The following is a 19,881-nucleotide window of genomic DNA, read 5'->3' as shown; positions in this document are numbered from 1 at the left end:
GAGATGCATGGCTGTTCAAATTGTAACCTCCAGAAGGGTAGAGACTGGGGTGGTCTGTGGGGTTGTTGGCATCCTCATGGCATAGGACTGAACTCAGCAGGGTCTTCAGTCTTCCTAACTGATGTGCCTGGGTCAAATAACTGAAAACCCCAGCAGATTCCATCTAGTGACTACCATCACATCACTATTTGGAATTTTGGCTTCCCAATCTGTAAAACGCGGTGGGTCATGGTGATCTTTGGGGAACCTGATTCTATGACACTCCAGTAAATCATTTGCTCCTGAAAGTGATGGTCCTTTTGTCCCCTAGCATTGATTTCTAGCTCTGATGTGTCCCTCACCTGTGTAGGTCTCTATGACAGTGACATCTTCCACACAACATACAGTTTTGCTCACACCTATTGAAGCCAGCCTCAGAGTCTTTATCCTAGTTCCAAGCACAGTGCCTGGCCTATGGTTAAATGCCTAATAAACATTGTCTGAATAGATGCAACTCAAAGAGGCTAAATAAAATGTATGAATTGGGGTGTTTATAAGTCATTGAGCTTGTTAACACCAGAAGGTAGTATTTGAATTATGGTTCTTGGACCATATAATAAACAGCAATTCCTGCCCTGTCCCCCTACACAGATACAATCTCATAGTGGCCATTCCAGGCCCCCAACTGCCCCACCTCATTTCAAACTGTCCTGCCCCTTGGTCTTTGCTTAAATCCTTCCAATAGTTGGGAATAACTTCCAACATATCCCCTTTATCCTTGCTGAAATTCTACCCATCCTTCAAGGCCTCACTCAATGCGATGTCCTCTATAAAGTCTAAGCCTCACTCTATGAGTCAGAAAGTCAAGATTGTTTTCTTTCTCTGTCCTCTGATCAGACTTTGACCTGATATTATATTTTATTTGGGCTCTTATCCCAGCCCTTGAAATAATAGTCTTGTTAGTACATATCTCTGTCCAGCCTTGCCCTGCCCACTCCTTGTTATGTGCCTCTGGGTTCCTCCCGTGGCTCCAACAGAGCCTTATGTACAGTGATTGTTTATGAAGGATGCCCAGCTAGGTGGCAAAGGCTCTGATGCTCCCAGGGAATCATGTGCATTCAGCAGAGCTGCTAAAAGTCCTGGGGCCAGCTGCTGTGGAGCATCCATCAGGACAAGCAGCTGGGCAGGTAAGGCCAGCATCGAGGCCCTGTGCTGAGGGGTGGGCCATCCTTACTTGGCATAAGCTTTCTCCAGCAGGCAGGGCCAAAACTCTTGGTTGTTGTTGCGAGGATGCACAAAGAGATATTCCCTGTTGAGGATAGGCAGGCGATCATCAACCACCACTTCAACCCACTGGCCACACTGCCAAAACTAGAAGAGAGATGAATATATGCCTTAGTAGAGCTGCGGCAGAAGGGAGCTCCAGGACTCCTGACCCATGCCAAACAATAACCACTGTCACCACATAACCTCCCCAGTATAACAACAAACTCTATCCAGAACAAAATCCCAGCCAAGGTCAGTGGACAGGGGCCTGGCATGTTGACTTCACTGGACAGATGAGTCACAGGGCAAGTGAGTCAAAGAAAATACATGCTGAGAGGAAAGAGACTTGGGTTTTTGTTTGACTTTGCTACTAACTCTGACCTCACTTTGGCGGGTCCTTTATGAGCTTCAGACACACAGGAGACTCTCCAAGTATATCTTGGGCACAAAAGGGCAACACAGGGAACAGTTGCTTTGCTGAATAACAAGGAGAATGGTAGATACAGAGTATTGTAACGAGGGACAGGAGAGCCTACCAGGGGCTAAAGGCTTGAGGGAGGCGGCAGGATTTAAGCAGGTGGCAAGGAGGTAGGAAAGGCATCCCAGATGGCAACGACAGTGTGGGCAAAGGCCCAGAGGCCAAATGATGAAGATTGCTCTGGAGGACTGAGCAGTGAGAGCCTCGCTCTGGCCTTCCGCAGCTCATGTGAGGATGTCCTGCCATCAGAGTAGCAGAAATCAAACTGGCTAGCACTGCTACTGCTAAGAGCACAAATGAACCAGATGTTTCTCTCCAAAACAGACTGCTTTAATCTTCAGTGTTCAACTCTTAATGGTTCACCCGGGGACATGACCAAATGAGGAAAATTCATAACAAAGCCAGCCTTTTGGAGTTTCTTGGCTGGTCTCCCCTGTGCTGGATAAGCAGCAAGGCTTCCAGCTTCAGGCTTGAGTCTTGATGAAGGCAAGCCTATGACAGGTGGGCTCAGAGTAAAGCTGGGTGGATGTGATCTATCATCTGCTTGGCAGTGACGGGAAGCCATCCACATCGCTTTTTCCACATCTGGGTGTCCCAGATGTTGGGCTGTTTCATCCAGCTGAGGATGCACTTCACAGTAGAGGAGACTGAGACAGAGATGTCAGTGGAGACAAAGCAAAGAAGATGTTTTCATGGTCATTAGTGAACTCAGGGCACTGAAGCTGGTTCCGGCACAGCTGTGGATTTGTGTCCCTACTGCAGTAAAATGTGTAGACAGGTGAGGTTAAAAGCCAACAGGGGTGTTACTAGGAGGAAGGTCATGAAATATGTTTGTCACACCAAGGAAAGCTAGAAGTGGGGTACTGGAAAAAGAGCCTGATGTGGATTTGGGGTTTAACTGGATAGCAAATGTAGTAGACAGTGGCCAGTTAGTGGAACTGTGCTTGAATACTGGTTTTACCTTTAGTTACCTGAGCAATAGATGTTGGGTAAGACACTGAATTCTCTGGGTATCAGTTTCCTTATCTGTCAAGTGGTGGTAAAGTATGAACTTCCTCATAGGGCTGTGATTGGGATCTGATGATATTGTGAAAGTAAGATCAGTTTTGAAAGTAGTAACTATTTTTCAATAGCTTCTTTCAGCACCTTGGATAGTGCCTGGTGCAGCGTAGACTGGAATGAGTCCTGCCTTGAATGAGCTCCTCTGGTTGGTTCTCCCTTAGAATTCACCTTCACCCCAATATTCCCACATGAGTAATGCTGACCAAACTTGCTCTCCTTATACAAAGGGAACACCAGATAAGATCATTGTTCCCAGAAAGGATGCAAATGGTCAAGAATGAGGTCACTAATCTGCATTTCCTGGTTCACCTCTACTTGAGGAGGGCTGGCATCTGAATAGTGTCTGGACCCTCCGAGAAGCATGCTGTTGCCATTTTGTCAACACCCAGGTTTCAGAGGGAAGACAGAAATATTTTGAGCAAAGTAGCCATGTTGCCTGGGCACTGGGCTCTTTCCAGAAAGCAGTGCCAAGCTCAGAGTGAGAAGAAGAGAGGCACAGAAGTCAATACCTTAGCTGTTTCTGGAGAATTGTGGAACTTTCTCACCATTCAGAAGGGCAAAGAGTGTCCTGCTTGTGCCTCAGTTTCTCCTAACTACCTGTTACTACCAACACTGGCAGTCTAAGGTGAGCTCAGACAGTAAACCTTGCATCTTCTAGCTCACTCCTTAGTCAGATCCTTGGACCACCAGGATGAGCATCACCTGGGAACTTGTTAGAAGACCTAGTATGCAATTAGTTGGACTTTAGGAAGAGAATACAAAGTAAAGGAGGACACCCAGAAAAAAATGAAGGGAAATTTAGCTGAGCAGAAAAAGGAGTAAAGTCTTCAGAATGAAAGGGCTCAATGAATTCCAGCCAAGATTAGTTTCAAAAAGGCACACATCTGGGCATACTTCAGAGAAATTTCTGAACACCAAGGAGAGAGAGAAAGTACCTCTTATAAACTTGAAAGAACATATTGCATACAAAGCCAAAAGCATAGATTGACACTGGATTTTTCTTCTGCAACATTGGAAGCTGTAAGACAAAGAAATAATGTTTACAGACTCTTGAGGAAAGGGAATGTGATCCAAGAATCTCAAACCCAACTGACATATCATTCTTAAGCAAGGGCAAGTGAAAATACTCATGTGATCAGAGGAAATTATTCAAGGAACTACTACCTAATGAGGATGAAATTAGAACAAGGGGAAATAAGATAAGGGGAAATGAAGGGTGAAAGAAACAATGGTGAGCAAGGAGTTTAAAATATACTTTTATAAAAGTATATTTATAGAAATATGGAAGTGAAATTGATAAGGAACAGATGAACAAAGAGAACAGAAAAATGTAAATAACAGGAAGCTGAATTAGCAATATGAGCATCAGGTAGAGAAGAATTCAAAGCTCAACACATTAAACACAATAAAGAGTGATATTGTGTGAGCTTTATTCCAACAAGCAGATAGCAAGAACATAAAACTTTGGGCACCATAGAATAAAACAGGAAAAGGCTAAAGCTAAAACATCTGAAAACATAAGAAGGACACTCCAAGGTATAACTTTGGGGAAGAAATTCAATTCACCTCTTTTAGAATTTGACAAATCAAGCAGACAAAAGTTAAGTCAAGATAAAAAAAGTTAACTGCAGACACAACAATCTGCAAATCAGAAATCTTGACTCCATATGTAAAACCTCTGATCACTGGATATTCTTCTCATATGTCCATGAAGCATTTGCAAAAATTGTTGTAGATTTGGCCATGAATAAAATTTTAATAATTTCCCCAAATGTAGAGATTTTATGAATATTCTCTGATCATAGTTTAATAAATAGAATATAAACTGTAACCAAAGCTTAATCAAAACTAAAAGTACATTGCATTAAAATTAATAAAAGACATTTTATATCAAAACCTATAAATAGATAATATCTCATATAAAAATTTATGGTTTTAAAAGTTTTCATTATTAAACAAAAAAGACAGAAAAGTGTGCAGTTTCAGAAAACAAAAAACAATAAAATTAACAGAAAGTAAACAGTACTTAATAAAAATAAATTGAAATTAGTTATATAGAAAACAAAACTCCAAAAGAAAAACAGAATAATGAAAATCAAAGGTTGATTTGTTCAAAAACCAATAAACAGATTGCTTTGGTTAAGAAAACCTGTATTATGAAGAAAAGGAAAAACAAAAACATAGCACAGGGATTGATAAAGTGGATTTAACCATAGATTAGAAGAAATTAAGTGAATTTTCAGACAATCACATAAGCAAATTTTGGGCAATAAATTTGGTCTGAGAGAAGTAATAGTTGGTTTTCCTGGCAAAAAAAATTTCAAGATTAACCCCAGAAGAAATAAGAGAAACAAGCATTTTAATAGCTGTTGAACACATTGGAAGAGTAAAAGAAATCATGTTGAAAAAGGAAGTGGTTCCAGATCTTTTAACTATTGTCTATTTTACTTTCAAAGATCAGATAATCCATGATTAACAACCATTGTTCAAATTATTTCAGATCAAGATAATGTAAAACTCAGTGGGTTCATTTTAAAAAGCCAACATAACTCAAACATGGTAAAAACAACAACTAAAAACCGATTCTACATGTGATATAGATGCAAAAATTCTAATAACATTTTTAGCAAATTGAATCCCACAGTGCATTAAAACAATGGCACACCAGGAGAAAACATCACTAAAACCAGGAAAAGGCAGGACTTTATTCTTGTCACTCTTATTCAAAATTGCAAACTTATAACTAATGGGACAAGGACAAAGGGCAAAGTAAGTTCTATAAATAATAAAAGTAGTGACAAAATTATCTTTATTTGCAGAGAATATTCATTAACTAAAAAATCCAGACTCTACTAAAGAAAAAAAAATTGGAACTAATTAAGGAATTTGGTAAGGTGGCTAGATACAACTTAGTATTTAGTAAGGAGTGGCTTTCCTCTTACCAGCAACATCTAGATAGAAATGAGGGGGGTGCCTGGGTGGCTTAGTCTATTGAGTGGGCTGACTGGCTTAGGTCATGATCTCACGGTTCAGGAGTTCAAGCCCCACATTGGGCTCTGTGCTGACAGCTCAGAGCCTGGAGCCTGCTTCAGATTCTGTCTCTCTCTCTCTCTCTCTCTCTCTCTCTCTCTCTCTCTCTGTCCCTCCCCTGTTCACACTCTGTCTCTGTCTCTCTCAAAAATGAATAAACATTAAAAAAAATGAAATGAGGGGGAAATCTCATTCACATTGGCTGCAAAATTGTAAAATATTTGAGAATACGTTTAACAAGAAGGGTGTGACACCAATGTGGAAGCATAGCTATAACATTTTATTGAAAGGCATAAAACTAGTTCTGAATGAATAGAAAGATATACCATGTTTCTGGAAAGGAATAATTAAAATAATAAAAGTGTAATGTTTCCAAATAAATACATACATTTAATGCTACTCCACTCTGCATCACAGAGTGCCTTTTCTTTTTAATTAGACACAATGATTTTAAAATTCTCATCAAAGAATAAAAGCGCAGGAATTACCAAGATATTTTTGAGGAAAGAACAACGAATAAGGAAGGAAAACTTACTCTGCCAGATATTGCAACTTACTCTACAGCTACTGTAATCAAAATAGCAAGATACAGCACAGGAATCAACACAGACAAAAGCTCTATGATGTGCAGGGTTCTTGATTAATGACTTTTTTTTTTTTTTTGCTAAGTGTTCTGCTATTTCTTTTTATTTGCTTACATGAAAATGTTTTAACTCCCAGCTCTCCCATGTGCTGCCAGACCTTGAGCTCAAATCCTTTCTTAGAGGTACGCAAAGTAACTAACACACAGGTGAGCCTTCCATTGTAGGCTAGCAGACCATGAGAATATTCAAGATACTCGCCTGCCTGTGCTCACAGAGAACCTAGGTGAGAAGTGTCCCAATGGTGCACATACCCGGAAACGGAAGATCCCTGCGTAGTGGCATGAAAAGCTTTGGTCCATCAGGATCTTCTGCAGGTGCTGTGGGTTTTGTGTCAAGGAGCCCAGTGCTGCCAGGAACCAGCAATCTCCTGTGAGGTGACGGAAGCCATGAGAGGTCTACTGAACACATCTGGAAGCCCCACTCCACACATTTCGTGGGTCTTTGTCACCAGAATCCATACACCTTCTTCTGAATAATACATTCCTTTTCTGCCTGAGAGAGGAGAACTGGGGAAGGGTTCACTGGGGCCAGTTCCAAGCAAGACAGAGAAGGAGCTGGTGATGATGTGGGGTAGGGGTGGTGGGAGTTGGGGTGGCTATGAGAAGGTAAAAAGGGATGGGGGGGATGGTGATGGTGAGGGAAGTCAAGAGAGCCCCATCCAGGAGTGCCTGGGTAGCTTACTCGGTTAAGTGACTGACTTTTTTTTTTTAATTGTTTTTAACGTTTATTTATTTTTGAGACAGAGAGAGACAGAGCATGAACGGGGGAGGGGCAGAGAGAGAGGGAGACACAGAATCCGAAGCAGGCTCCAGGCTCTGAGCCATCAGCCCAGAGCCCGACGCGGGGCTCGAACTCACGGACCATGAGATCGTGACCTGAGCTGAAGTTGGATGCTTAACCGACTGAGCCACCCAGGCGCCCCAAGTGACTGACTCTTGATTTCAGCTCAAGTCATGATCTCAGGGTTCATGGGTTCGAGCCCCATCTCAAGCTCTGCATGGACAGTGCAGGAGCCTGCTTGGGATTCTCTGTCTCCCGCTGTCTGCCCCTCTCCTGCTTACGTGTGCACTCTCTCAAAATAAATAAATAAACTTAAAAAAAAAAACTAAAAGTGAGCCCTAGCCAGGCCTTAGCAGGGTTGTTGGGACAACCTGCCTCTGATTTGCATCTTGCTAGAGCTGCCCAGAGATGACGTTACAGGAAATCTTGTTGCCAGTGTGAACAGTCCATCCACACAGCACCAAGGGTTCTGACCTTGCCTCCTCAGAAGCTGGGGTAGAAAACTGTGGGTCTGGGTGGGCACCTCCTTCTGTCCCTCCCTACCTGGAGGCTGACTTCAGGCTGTCTGCCCTGATCCAGGGCCAGGAGGAAAGACGTTGAGTCCTTACCGGCCTCTCCTTGTTGGATGTCAAATCTGCTTGCACCTTCCAGGATGAAGTGAGGTTCTGATTTACCCTCTAATATATCCTTAAGCAAGAGGGAGAAAAGCCATGAGCATCTTTCATTCCTCTGTGTCCCCAAGTGGTACCCACGACATCACTCACTTTGTCTTTGAGGGGTAGAGGTTAATTCTTAAACAGGTGCTTAAAATCCGAGTTAGAAAAGTTCCCCTCATTCTTCAGGTTTGATTGCTATCAGGAAGGCAGATGTCAAAGGGGCATATATGTAACTGACAAGACAGGCAATAAATGTACAAGCAAAATGCAGGAAAAGATAAACATAAATAAAGGCTCAGGATCCTTACATCAAATAGTCAGCCATCCTAGTCCCAACTAGCAGTGTTGTAGTAACAGGTTATAAACAAACAAACAAAAAGATACATTTGTTAGAGGACCCTTTTATAAACATAATAAAGCATTCATTGTGACATGTCCTCTCTCAGCAGTAGGGCATTCTGGGCTCCAGGTTCGAGTCCAGCCACGCGCTCTACCGGATGCAAGATGTGTTACTCCGACCTTTGTCCACTCCCGGGCTAACTCACAAACTGATTCTAGAAGACTCCAGGTCCCTTGTCTTGGGTACTGTTACTTGGAGCCCAGTCGTGCCCCAACCTCTAACACACAGAGCGCATGGCAGCCACAGAAAGGGGTTTGCGAGAGGATTCTGTAGTGCTGCAATATCTAGGGAGAATTTGGGGAACTCCCAGCAGACACAAGGATTGTGAGAGTTCCGGAAGGGGCTCCCATGGGTCAAGGAGCCCCAGGGAGCCCCCAGGTTTTCCCTACTGGAAGTCTGCAGGATTACTCTCAGCACCCTCTCTGTGCAACTGTCCCCAGATTTCTACTGCATTTGCATACTTCGGTCATTGTTCCTGTATCATTTCTTTTCACATTGACGAATAAGTCCCCCCAGAGAACAGGCCCGCAAAGTGGAAGTGGATTTATTTGCTCAACAGCCACGAATGTACAGAGTCCTGTGCTTTGAGAGACCTGTCGGCCCTTCAGAAACTGCCAGTTTCCTGGTGGAGATGCCAAGAGGCAAACAAAGGCGTGCAGGTCTGCAAACACCTCAGCCCGGCTTGTGTGGGAGGGGTAATTGCCTCACTAAACCTGTTCCCACTACCTTCTCTACAAATAACTGGCCGTCTCACATTCACCAGGAGAGGTGCACTCAGGCTCAGACCCTCCCCAGGTAGAGGCACCAAGCTGGCCTGCCCTTTCCCCACATCTGGGCTTCAAGCTGGGCAGCTAAGTACCCGTATCTGGGGGGACGCAGGGACCTCCCCCAACACAAGCCAGCAGCACAGAACTCTTTGCAGGGCCATGGAGAGAGTGAGTGTCCTGGTTCCAGGACAACTCCAGGCACTTCACCCAGCTGTCCCCAGCCCTTCTACTGTGGAAAGGAGGTAAAGATCTCACTAGCATTTGCTGTCACTGAGCAGATGCTTAAGATCTTCCACTCACAGGAATTAAAGAGACAGGAGGCCAGTGGGCTTGGATGGGGAACAAAGATAGCTTTGCTCAACTTTCCTGACCTGCCCGAAGCCCCAGCTCTCCTCTGCTGTTTGCTCCGGTTTTCCCTGCAGTGTGACTGCAGAAGGGGGGTGGGCGTGCTGAGAGTCATGGAGACAGACCCAGGGTGAAACCCTGCCCTGCCTTCTCCCTGGGTGACCTTGAACCACTTCCTTGACTTATCTGAGCCTCAGTTTCCTCATGTGTGAAAAGGAGACTCCAGTGGCAAAGCCATTGAGGCACTGACTACCTTGCTGAGGTCCAGCGGCTTTATTCACCCATCGTCTCCCACTAGCCTTGCTAAGCAGGAGTTTTTCCACCTAACAGATGAGGAAGGATGTGGATCCTTGGGACATTGGACAAGGTACATGTTCAATAAATATTGATTCCCTTCTGTAATATTTGCAAAATTCAAAAGGCCATACTCACAGACAAACCCAGAGCCTCAAATGCATTCATTATTAAACATGATAGAAAAAAAACATGAATTAAACAATCAACTCATAGATGTTAGAAAGACAAAAAGAGCCTCAAATAGAGGCAGAAAAAAATGATAAAAGACAATTAGTGAATTCTAAAATAGAAAAACAGCAAGACCAATAAAGCAAGTAACTCGCTCCATTTGGGGAAGAAGGTTTACATAGACCCAACCTTTAACAAATATGGTAGGGAAACCCAACTAAAATTAGAAATAAAAATGAGATTTTAGCAATATAAAAACATGACGTAAAATTCTATACTAATCAATTTAAAAATAGTGATGATTATCCGACTAAAATTAGCATGGCCAAAAATGATTCAAGTTAGTCAGTAAACTTTAAAAGATAACTTTGCAATAGTATTTTCAAATGATCAAAGAATATCTCCCTGACAGCTCTGTGAAGGCTTTCAAGTACACAGGATTTCCTGTGGAGTTCTCTCACACTTTCAGGGAATAGACCATTCTTGTATCACTTACAGTTTCAGCGAAAAGAAAGAAAGGGAAGGAAGGGAAGGAAGAAAAATCCTGCCACCATTTATTTTAAGAAGCCAGCATAGCCTGGGACAGTGAAAGCACAAGAACATACACACATTATAGACCGATTTCACTTATGAAATATACCAAAATAAAACACATGGCAAATGAATGAACAAGAAATTTTTAAGACTAACCCACTATAATCAAGCAGGGTTTGCCCTAGAAATGAAGGACGCTGATTTTGTATCAGGATATATAATAATATAAAATAGCATTTACATGCACCAAAGGAAAAACAATTTATATCCTTCTAATGAGTGCCACACAGGCATTTAATAAATGCACAACTTTCTCTGATTTACCAAAATGTTAAAAATTAAAATTAAAAAATTGTAGTTAATTAGGAACAGAAAACTATTTTCATGCTATGAAAATTAAATGGCAATTATTGCAAATCAATATTCAACATAAAGTTTACTGGCAAACACTGGAATTGTCTTCATCAATGTTGGGCACAAGACCAGCATCTATATCTCCTATCCTCTGAGCTTCCCATTCCTTCCCCACCCTGGGTTTTAGAGAGGTGCTCAATGATCTAAAAAGTGCAGAGGTAGGAAGAGATGGAAATTACACCCAGAAGCATTTTAGCCTGCTGGGCTGATTTGCTGACAGAATAGGTAAAGATGAATGGATAAAGAAGATGTGATACACACACACACACATACACACATACAATGGAATATTACTCGGCAATAAAAAAGAATGAAACCTTGCCATTTGCAATGACATCAATGTAGCTACAGTGTATTATGCTAAGCAAAATAAGTCAGAGAAAGAAAATACCATATGATTTCACTCATATGTGGAATTTAAAAAGCAAAACAAATGATCATAGGGAAAAAAAGAGAGGCAAACCAAGAAACAGAGGATTAAGGCGTGCACTTGTGATGAGCGCCGGGTGTTGTAGGGAAGTGTTCAATCACTAAATTGTACACCTGAAGCTAATATTATGCTGTGCCAACTAACTGGAATTTAAATTAAAACTTAAAAAGAAAAAAGATGGCTGGGAAGATGGCAATGTCCGCAGGCGTCACCAGGTGGGATGGGCACACCAGGATAGTGAAGTGTGACAAGACTGGCAAGTAGTAGTCTCCACCCTGAGTATGACTCAGAATCACCTGAGACCTTAGCTGCCCTGGAGGCTGCTGGCTGCTGCCTCTCACAGCCTGGATTTAGTAGGTTAACTGGAGGTAGTGTTCAGCATTTACACAGTAACACAGAAGATTCTGAAGCCCTGCCAGGGAAAGGGGGCAGGTTCAGGGAAGCTGAGCAATTTGATTACAGATCTGCAGGGAGAGGGCTGTGAACCAGGCAATGTGGCTCCATGGTGCTCAGATCTCTCCCCTGCCCCCAGACCACGCATGCAGATAGGGGCTTCTTGATGTAGGTGTTCTCTGATTCTGCGAGAGGGGCCCTCTGGAGGGTCTGAAACATCATTTGTACAGAAGAAAGGTGTGATGGTTAATTTTATGACTTGACTGTGTCAAGGGGTCCCCAGATATTTAGCTAAACATTAGTTCTAAGTATGTCTGTGTTTCCAGATGAGATTAACATTTATTTGAATTGAGTTCAATAAAGCAGATTTCTGATCCCTGTGTAAATAAGCACCATCCAATCCACTGAGGACCTGAATAAAACAAAAGGTAGAGGGAGAATTTGCTCTTTCTCTGCCTGATTGATATGGGTAATATCCTATAGGATATATAGATATATGATACACACACACACACACACACACACACACCCTATTGTTTCTGTTTTTTTGGAGAACCCTAATACAGAAGCCATCAGCAATAGTCATACTAAGTAATCTTCCCAACTTCTGCACTGTGAAGTCCTTTCTCGAGGCAAATTTTGGGACAATCTATGTTATCTTATGGATGCCAGAAGCACATATAATGCAAGAACCCCTGGAATCTTAACAAATACCCTCTGTGAAGTGGTACCAAACCAGGCATTCTCCTGCAATCACTTCGGGAGGGGTGTCTTCCAATGCAACATCACTTGCTATGTTTTGGAGTGATTCCTGCAATCATTTTGAAGGCTGCTGTTAGATGAGGGAGCATCAGGGTCAGCATCTTGGCATTCAGACACAGGCTAAATATATCATTCAGAGGGTGGGCAGAGTTCAGCCTGGGCCAGGTGACAGAGTCACTCCCTTTACTATTTTTGCTAGAGAGCTTTGTTTTATTGGCATCAAAGTTCTTTGGCTCGATGGCATTTGTTTGCTGGCAGGTTTACCTTGTCACCTTCTGTTACCTGTTGCCTTCATAACCTACACTCCTGTGTCTACTTTGTTAACACTTTCCTTTTCTGAAGAACTCATTTGGGACCTAAGGTAAATCATTTCTAGTGAACAATCCTTTCAGAAACTCCACTCTACTTAAAAGATTGAAGTTGTTACCTGGGTAGGTGATACTTCGTTTTGGGATGGCCACAGGCCAGGATCCACAACGGGGCTGGGTTCTGAGCTCTGAGCACCCATCAAACAGCATGTTTCAGGCCCACAGCCATTCTTCAGTTGAGAATCAAAATGATTCTCCCAAAGTATGGGGTCCAAGATGAAATTGCCATCTCTCAATCTGATACACATTGGTGACCCTGCTGTGAAGAATTGTATCTATATTTCTGTGCTGTCCAATATGGTAGCCACAAATCATATGTGGCTACCTTAAATGAGATTAAGGGGTGCCTGAGTGGCTCAGTTGGTTAAGTGTCCAACTCTTGGTTTCAGCTTGGGTCATGATCTTGTGGTTCGTGGGTTTGAGCCCCGCGTCTTGCTCTGTGCTCACAGCATGGAGCCTGCTTGGGATTCTCTCTCTCCCTCTCTCTCTTCCCTTCCCCTGCTTGCTGGTGCGCGCGTGCTCTCTCTCTCTCTCTCTCTCTCTCTCTCTCTCTTTCTCTCTCTCTCTCAAAATAAATAAATAAGCGGGGCGCCTGGGTGGCGCAGTCGGTTAAGCGTCCGACTTCAGCCAGGTCACGATCTCGCGGTCCGTGAGTTCGAGCCCCGCGTCGGGCTCTGGGCTGATGGCTCAGAGCCTGGAGCCTGCTTCCGATTCTGTGTCTCCCTCTCTCTCTGCCCCTCCCCCGTTCATGCTCTCTCTCTGTCCCAAAAATAAATAAACGTTGAAAAAAAATTAAAAATAAATAAATAAATAAATAAATAAGCTTTCAAAAACTTAAAAAAAATAAATAAATAAGATTAAAACTTTGATCCCTCAGTTGCATTGGCCACATTGGAAGTACCAATAGCCACTTATGACTAATGGCTGTTGTACTGAACGGTACCAAAAGAACCTTTCTATCATCACGGAAAGTTCTCCTGGACAATGCTCATCTACTGAACAAAGATAATAATATGATCTACTCACAGGGCTATTATGGTAATTAAATGAAATGTCATATGTAAAGTGCTTAGATTCATACTTATTGCATGTACATACTTGATAAATGGGATTTAGCATTATTTATGGAATTAAAATTCTAAAAGGAAGTCACTCTAGCACCAACTTTCATTCAGGAAATATCAAATAGATACACCAAGTACAAGTCTAATTCTCAGCATTGTCTCTTGCTAACATGGGGTGGGGGTTGTAGGCAGTGCAGAGGCTCATGAGGAGTTGGGTCTCCTCAGTGCCATTTGGTCAGTGCAGGGTCACAGGCTGTTGCAGAACCTGACTGACTGCCACTAGGGTGGTGGGGGGGATGTGAGAGGTGGGGTGGAAATTTCTTAAACAAAGAGAAACTGAATGAAGCAAGATATGAAGGAGCTTCTACTTCAAAGTTCCAGCAGCAAAATGGATTAGGTTGATTATTAGAGGGAGAGCTAGAAGGAAGGAGGGAATGAGAGAGAGGAATGGGGGAGGGGGAGAGAGGGGGAGGAGGGAGGGAGAGAGGGAGAGAGAAGACATTATGGGACATTAAACAACCTTTCTGTGCCAGGCATAGAAAGCTGAGTTTAGTTGTATGCCAACTCTTAGTCACTCTTAGTGAATCTACCAAGCCCAGGTGAGTATTCAAGGTAGAATAATATCCATGATGGTTTAGCACTTGCTTAGAATATGGAGCTTCGCCATTGTCCTTCCAAGCCTTGAATATGGAGATGGCCTCAGGAGACTTGGTGCCACCTCAGCCATTATACAGGTGAACTTAATTTAAGGAGTGCCAGCCATACCTCTGGACAGTGACTGGGCAAGCTCTAGAGTGGGAGGCAACCTTCTGAAAGTGGTGACAGGCAGCAGAACGTGAGAAGAAATTCTCTCCACACTCCCTGTCAGCCTCCCCCTAGGACCTCAAATGGTTTCATCTGACCTACATTTCTCTCTAAATGTGTTTGCTGAAATTAGCTGAGGGCTGATGCTGGCTGGACTGTGAAAACCCATGGATCCAAAAGGACAGCCCCTGAGGCTGCTACCCTATGCCATCCCTCCAAAATTAATTATAGCAACAATAGCTAGTGTTTAGTAAGTGTTTGCAATGTGCTAGACTCTAAATATTGTCTTCATTTATTCCTTAAAATAATCATGTGACATACAGGTACAACATTTCATTCTTACCTCATTCTTTTTCTCCTAAAAAATGGAAAGCAGGACACAACACAGAGATTGATTCCTGGTTACCTAGATGAACTAGGAGTCTATTGGTGCACAAAATATTATTTGTAGCAAATAGGAACTCAGAACACAACATGAGCTTACAATGAGGCCTTATGGAGACAATATAGTGTGATAGGAGTACAGGTCTTGGAGATAGACTCTAGGGTTCAAATTCCAGCTCTACCGTTTTGGGCATGTTACTTAACTCTTTCTATTTCTCCTCTGTAAAGTGGGGTTAATAATAGTACCTCCTTATAACATTACTGTGAGGATTCAATGAGTCAAAGGACCTAAAGTTGGACCCACCATATGGTCAGCACTATGTAAGTGTTGGCCATTCCAACTAGGATTGAACTACACTGGCCATGGCTCCTCGTCCAAGGCTCTTCTCAGGCACAACTATAAGCTGTGGCACTTGAGGATGTCACCATGTGGAAGGGGTGAATTCAGTGGCTTTCTTGTCTACCATTCTACCTGTTAAACCAGTCAACCTACGGAATCTCAGCTGCACATATGGAGCTTGAAACCCATGTCAGCAGCCTGTAGATAAAGTCATTCTTTCATCCATTCACTCACTCGTTCATTCAAATCCTAACAGAGTCCTGTCGGGCACACAATCCCATGTGAAGGAAAGTGCAGCATATGGAGGCTGGACTGTCACCTTGTGCAAGTCACATCCCCTGTCTGAATCTGTTTTCTTCTCTATACAACTGGGAAAGAACACAGGAGACAAAGTAGAACAGGACACATGGAAAACTCAGGAAAACACTATACAAATGTGGACACTGTGATGAGGGACACAAAGACATTTGTCTCAGCTTTTGGCTGAGGAGAAGAGTGGGAGTAGGACGTATCTTCCTCTATTTCAGGTTCCTGGAAGGATTCTGTGGAAGTCATCTCACTTCTGTTTTCCTCAGTTTCTCCTTGCCCCCAAAAGATTAAAATTTGAGATGTTGCTGAAATCAGATAGTAAGAAACTCTGAACCCTTCCTAAATAGAAATGTTATAAATTCTCCAACACTATAAATATGGTCTTGTATCTATTGCTCAGCACCTTGTAAAAAAGAAAAAAAAGAACATTTCTAAAAGAATCTCAGCTTCTAAAAATAACAAGGGGAAAAAATATATAACCCTTCCAAACTTTAAATAGAGTTCTCTGTTCTGCTCCCCTTCGGAGGGGAAGGCCAGAAGAGGATAATTTCTGGGGACTTACTGCCTCTGGCTGGTGAGATGGATCCTAGAAGCCTGAAGCACCACCATCTGATCCTGAGCCCCACCTGCGCTCTGCTCACACTTCCCTCTCCAAAACTACAAATCTGCCCCCTTGACATCAGAGTAAGAGTTGGTACCTCCAGAGTTTAATGTCTTATTTTATGTTATCAGAAAATATCCTTTTTGTATAGACTAAACTGGCTTTATTGAAAGTACTCAGGAGAGTGTTTGGCACTTAATGAGTGCTTGGCAACACTTGCTGATATCATAATCATTAGCTTGCTAGACTTTATCTTATTTTCTCTTGTTCTAGGTTCTGCTGGTTGCTTTTGGAAGCAAGAACAGGAGGATTGGCCTCAGGATCCTTAGAGTGGTCCTTACCTGGATCTTTTTCCCTAATGAGATTATGAGGATGGTCAGTGGGCTGAGAAATATTTCTTGGGAACGAATATAGTTTAGAAAAACCAACAGGGCTCATCTCGCCACAAGGTTGAGTTAGTGACCAACTACTGGCATAGGGATTTGAATGTTTCCCTGAAAGATCTTCCTAATTTGATGTCTAAAATTCTTTTATAAATAATCAAGCCTTTACAAGACTGACAATACATATATAAATGAGAGGGGTGAGGCAATTATTTAAATTCATCCTATTTTATCAGTGACTGACATGATATCTTCCCTTTGACTAAATTCTAACAGGGAAAAGAAAAAAATAAAGACAGTGGTAACTGAAGAGAATAAAGAGTGATGAAGACTGACAGATGGGCTCAATTGTGGAGATGGAAGAGACCCTAGAGACCAACTACCACAATCTTCATACCCATGATTTCCCATTTCTCAGATGAGAACACTGAAGCATGCAATCTAGTGATGTGCTCAGTGTGAGAACTGGGTTAGAACCCAAGGGTCCTGGTTGCTGGTACAGGGACCTTCCATCCTACTGACGATACAACACTATAGCTAAGGGACCAGATAAATTTCATTCTCCTTCCTATTTGGTTTGGGCCACCCTTGAAAACCAAGTCACGTGCCCATCCTTCTTTCAGTAGGAGGTACCATGACAGGCAGTTGAGAGGGCCCAGGAGCTGGGTGTGTTTCTAGGGGGCTCACTCACCTTTGGCCGTCTCCACATCAGTCTGGAGAGGTTTTTTCCCTGGAGCAGCTGCAGACCTATGGAGGAAGTCTCTGCAGGGAAGGTCTCATCCTCAAACAGCAGACCTCTGCTTAGGCAATGATCCCGCAAGAAGTTGAAGTCTTGGCCCTTGAATTTGATGACAGGGGTCTTGGCTAGAGTCTCTTGGTTGTGTGCCATGACTCTCCTTAGAAGATGCCTAAGGCCTTTTCCTTCTGGTAAGAAAGAGAGATATCTTTAGGAATAAGCTGTCAAGTCCTTTGCATCACTAGATGTAAGCCTTGGAAAGGCACTCAGATGTCCTCCCACTACTTTATAAGCGAGGGGACTGAGACCCCAAAATGTTCTGTCCCCAGTGACACATCTAGTTGGTGGGTGATCCCAGACTAGAATCCAAGCATCCTCTTCCCAGTCCAATTTTCAATCCGCTCTACCGAAGAACTACTCAGTATGCTCTTATGTGCATGAGAGACTATGGGGGGGTGTTTGTACATTAATGAACATTTATTGAGTGCTGACCTGGTGCCAGGCACTTTTCTGCATGCTGGCAATCCAAAGATAAATACGACATGATCTTTATCCCTTAGGGGCTCATTATCAAGTAGGAAAGACAGATAAGACATTTAAACAGCTAGCTATCATTCAACAGAAAGTGTCTAATTAAAAATGTGTACAAAATCCTGTGGATATAAAGAGGAGGGGCCATGAGCTCCCAGGAAAAGTCTAGGATGACTCTCCCACAGACAGTGACATTTGAGCAGGGCCTTGAAGGAAGCAGAATGTGCCAGATGGAGAACTGGTTATATATATATATATATATATATATATATATATATATATATATACACACACACACACACACACACATATATATATATACATATATACACACACACACACATACACACACATGTACGTATATATACACACACATATATACACACACATATATATACATACATATATATATATATATATATATATATATATATACAAGTTATTATCTATATAATTTAGAGTATCAAGTGCACAGAGGCCCAGGAGTTGAATTGGAAAAGTCATGGGTGTTAGAGAGAATGGAGGGGTGGGCCAGTCTGGAAGGGTCAGTGGGGGTAGGAGCTGGGGATAGGGAATGTTGGCAGAGAGGGCCAGGAAAGTAGGTTGGAAAGCTGGATTGTGACATGTTTTATGCCCTCTGCAAGCACTGCAGGGACACTGAAAAGGTAGGTAGGTCACAATCAGATCTGTGTAAAGGATTGTGGAGTGAGTTAAAGGCCACATGGAGGGGATGGATAAGGACTGTGGCAAGGAGGAGGTTAGGAGGCTGTGCACGTGTTCATGGGAGGGACGATGTTAGAGCATTAGTAGTGAAAGTGATGGAGAAACAGACCCCAGAGTCATTCTATAGGTAGAACCAATAGGATTTCATGATGAATCAAATACGGGGTTAGGGGAAGGGGATGTGTAGTGAGAAAAAGAAAAGGCAAAGTGGTGAACAATCAAATGGGCTTTAAAGTTTGCTTTCTGCTTTCATCACCTACCTACCAGTTCCAGAATTTGGAGTTAGTATTCAAGCCTGCAAACCTCTTTCTCCATCTGTACAGATAAATGATACCAACCTCATAGGGTTTGCTGTGGTATCAAATGAGGTTCAAACTAACATACCAAGCAGAGTGGCTGGCATACATAGGGCACACAAAAAATGTTGACCTCCCAATTTCCTTAAAGATATGTCAAGGAAATCTAGCATTTCTTACTCAGGAAGCCATAGGGGTGTGACTGATGCCAATGACCAAAATGTGTATCACATCCTCCATCTGTAAGGGAAGCTGAGTTGCATCTGAATTCTGAATGCACACTTACTGGCTATGGGACTTGAAAAGTCTCCTTAGCCACTGATGTAGTGCTTTTCAAACTTCTTGGAGCAGGACACGGAAGACCCAAGACCACAAGACCTATGGACCTATTCATTCCTCCTTAACAGCAGAAAAGGAATCAAGTGATGATAAAGAACTAAAGAGGGAAATAAATGAACAATTCATGAAGAATATGAGCTTACATTCAAGATCTTGGATCATACAAAAAAAAAAAACCCACACAAACTCAAAATAACTTAGCAATGTTCTTATAGTTAACATATAATAATAATATGTTGTAAATTATTTAGATAATACAAATTCAGAGGCAGAATATCATCTATAACGTGTCACTGTACATGCATATGCAGAGGGAATTATGCATACAAATGTCTAGCAAATGAGGTAAAAATAATTTATATTTGAACTATTAGGTTGGACAATAGGAAACTTCCATTTTTTTAGGTCAAATTTGTTCAGGGGCCCTGGGTGGTTCAGTCGGTTAAGTGTCCAACACTTGATCTCAGCTCAGGTCATGATCTCAAGGTTTGTGAGTTCATGAATTCAAGCCCCAGCCCCACATCGGGCTGTGTGCTGACAGTGTGGTGCTTGCTTGGGATTCTGTCTCTCCCTCTCTGACCCTCCCCCTGCTCTCATG

At 42.6% G+C, this 19,881-nt stretch overlaps 1 protein-coding gene across 4 annotated transcripts in view; it reads right to left on the bottom strand.

Annotated features, from left to right (window-relative positions):
- The window catches only part of CAPN13 (calpain 13), an 82,907-nt gene that overhangs the window by 44,763 nt on the left and 18,263 nt on the right, over positions 1-19,881 (bottom strand). For all 4 annotated transcript variants that reach the window (XM_045054725.1, XM_045054724.1, XM_045054722.1 and 1 more), the window contains 4 exons: positions 17,350-17,582; positions 7,848-7,926; positions 6,711-6,826; positions 1,214-1,350 (listed from right to left, as the gene is read on the bottom strand). In XM_045054725.1, the coding sequence (XP_044910660.1) occupies positions 1,214-1,350; positions 6,711-6,826; positions 7,848-7,926; positions 17,350-17,547 (530 nt within the window). In that variant the 5' untranslated portion in view covers positions 17,548-17,582. The remainder of the gene's footprint in view (positions 1-1,213; positions 1,351-6,710; positions 6,827-7,847; positions 7,927-17,349; positions 17,583-19,881) is intronic.

The sequence above is a fragment of the Felis catus genome, chromosome A3, assembly GCF_018350175.1.
Source record: "Felis catus isolate Fca126 chromosome A3, F.catus_Fca126_mat1.0, whole genome shotgun sequence".
Lineage (NCBI taxonomy): Eukaryota > Metazoa > Chordata > Mammalia > Carnivora > Felidae > Felis > Felis catus.
Note: the sequence above shows the minus strand (reverse complement) of the source record. Positions and strands in the feature narration are given on the sequence as shown.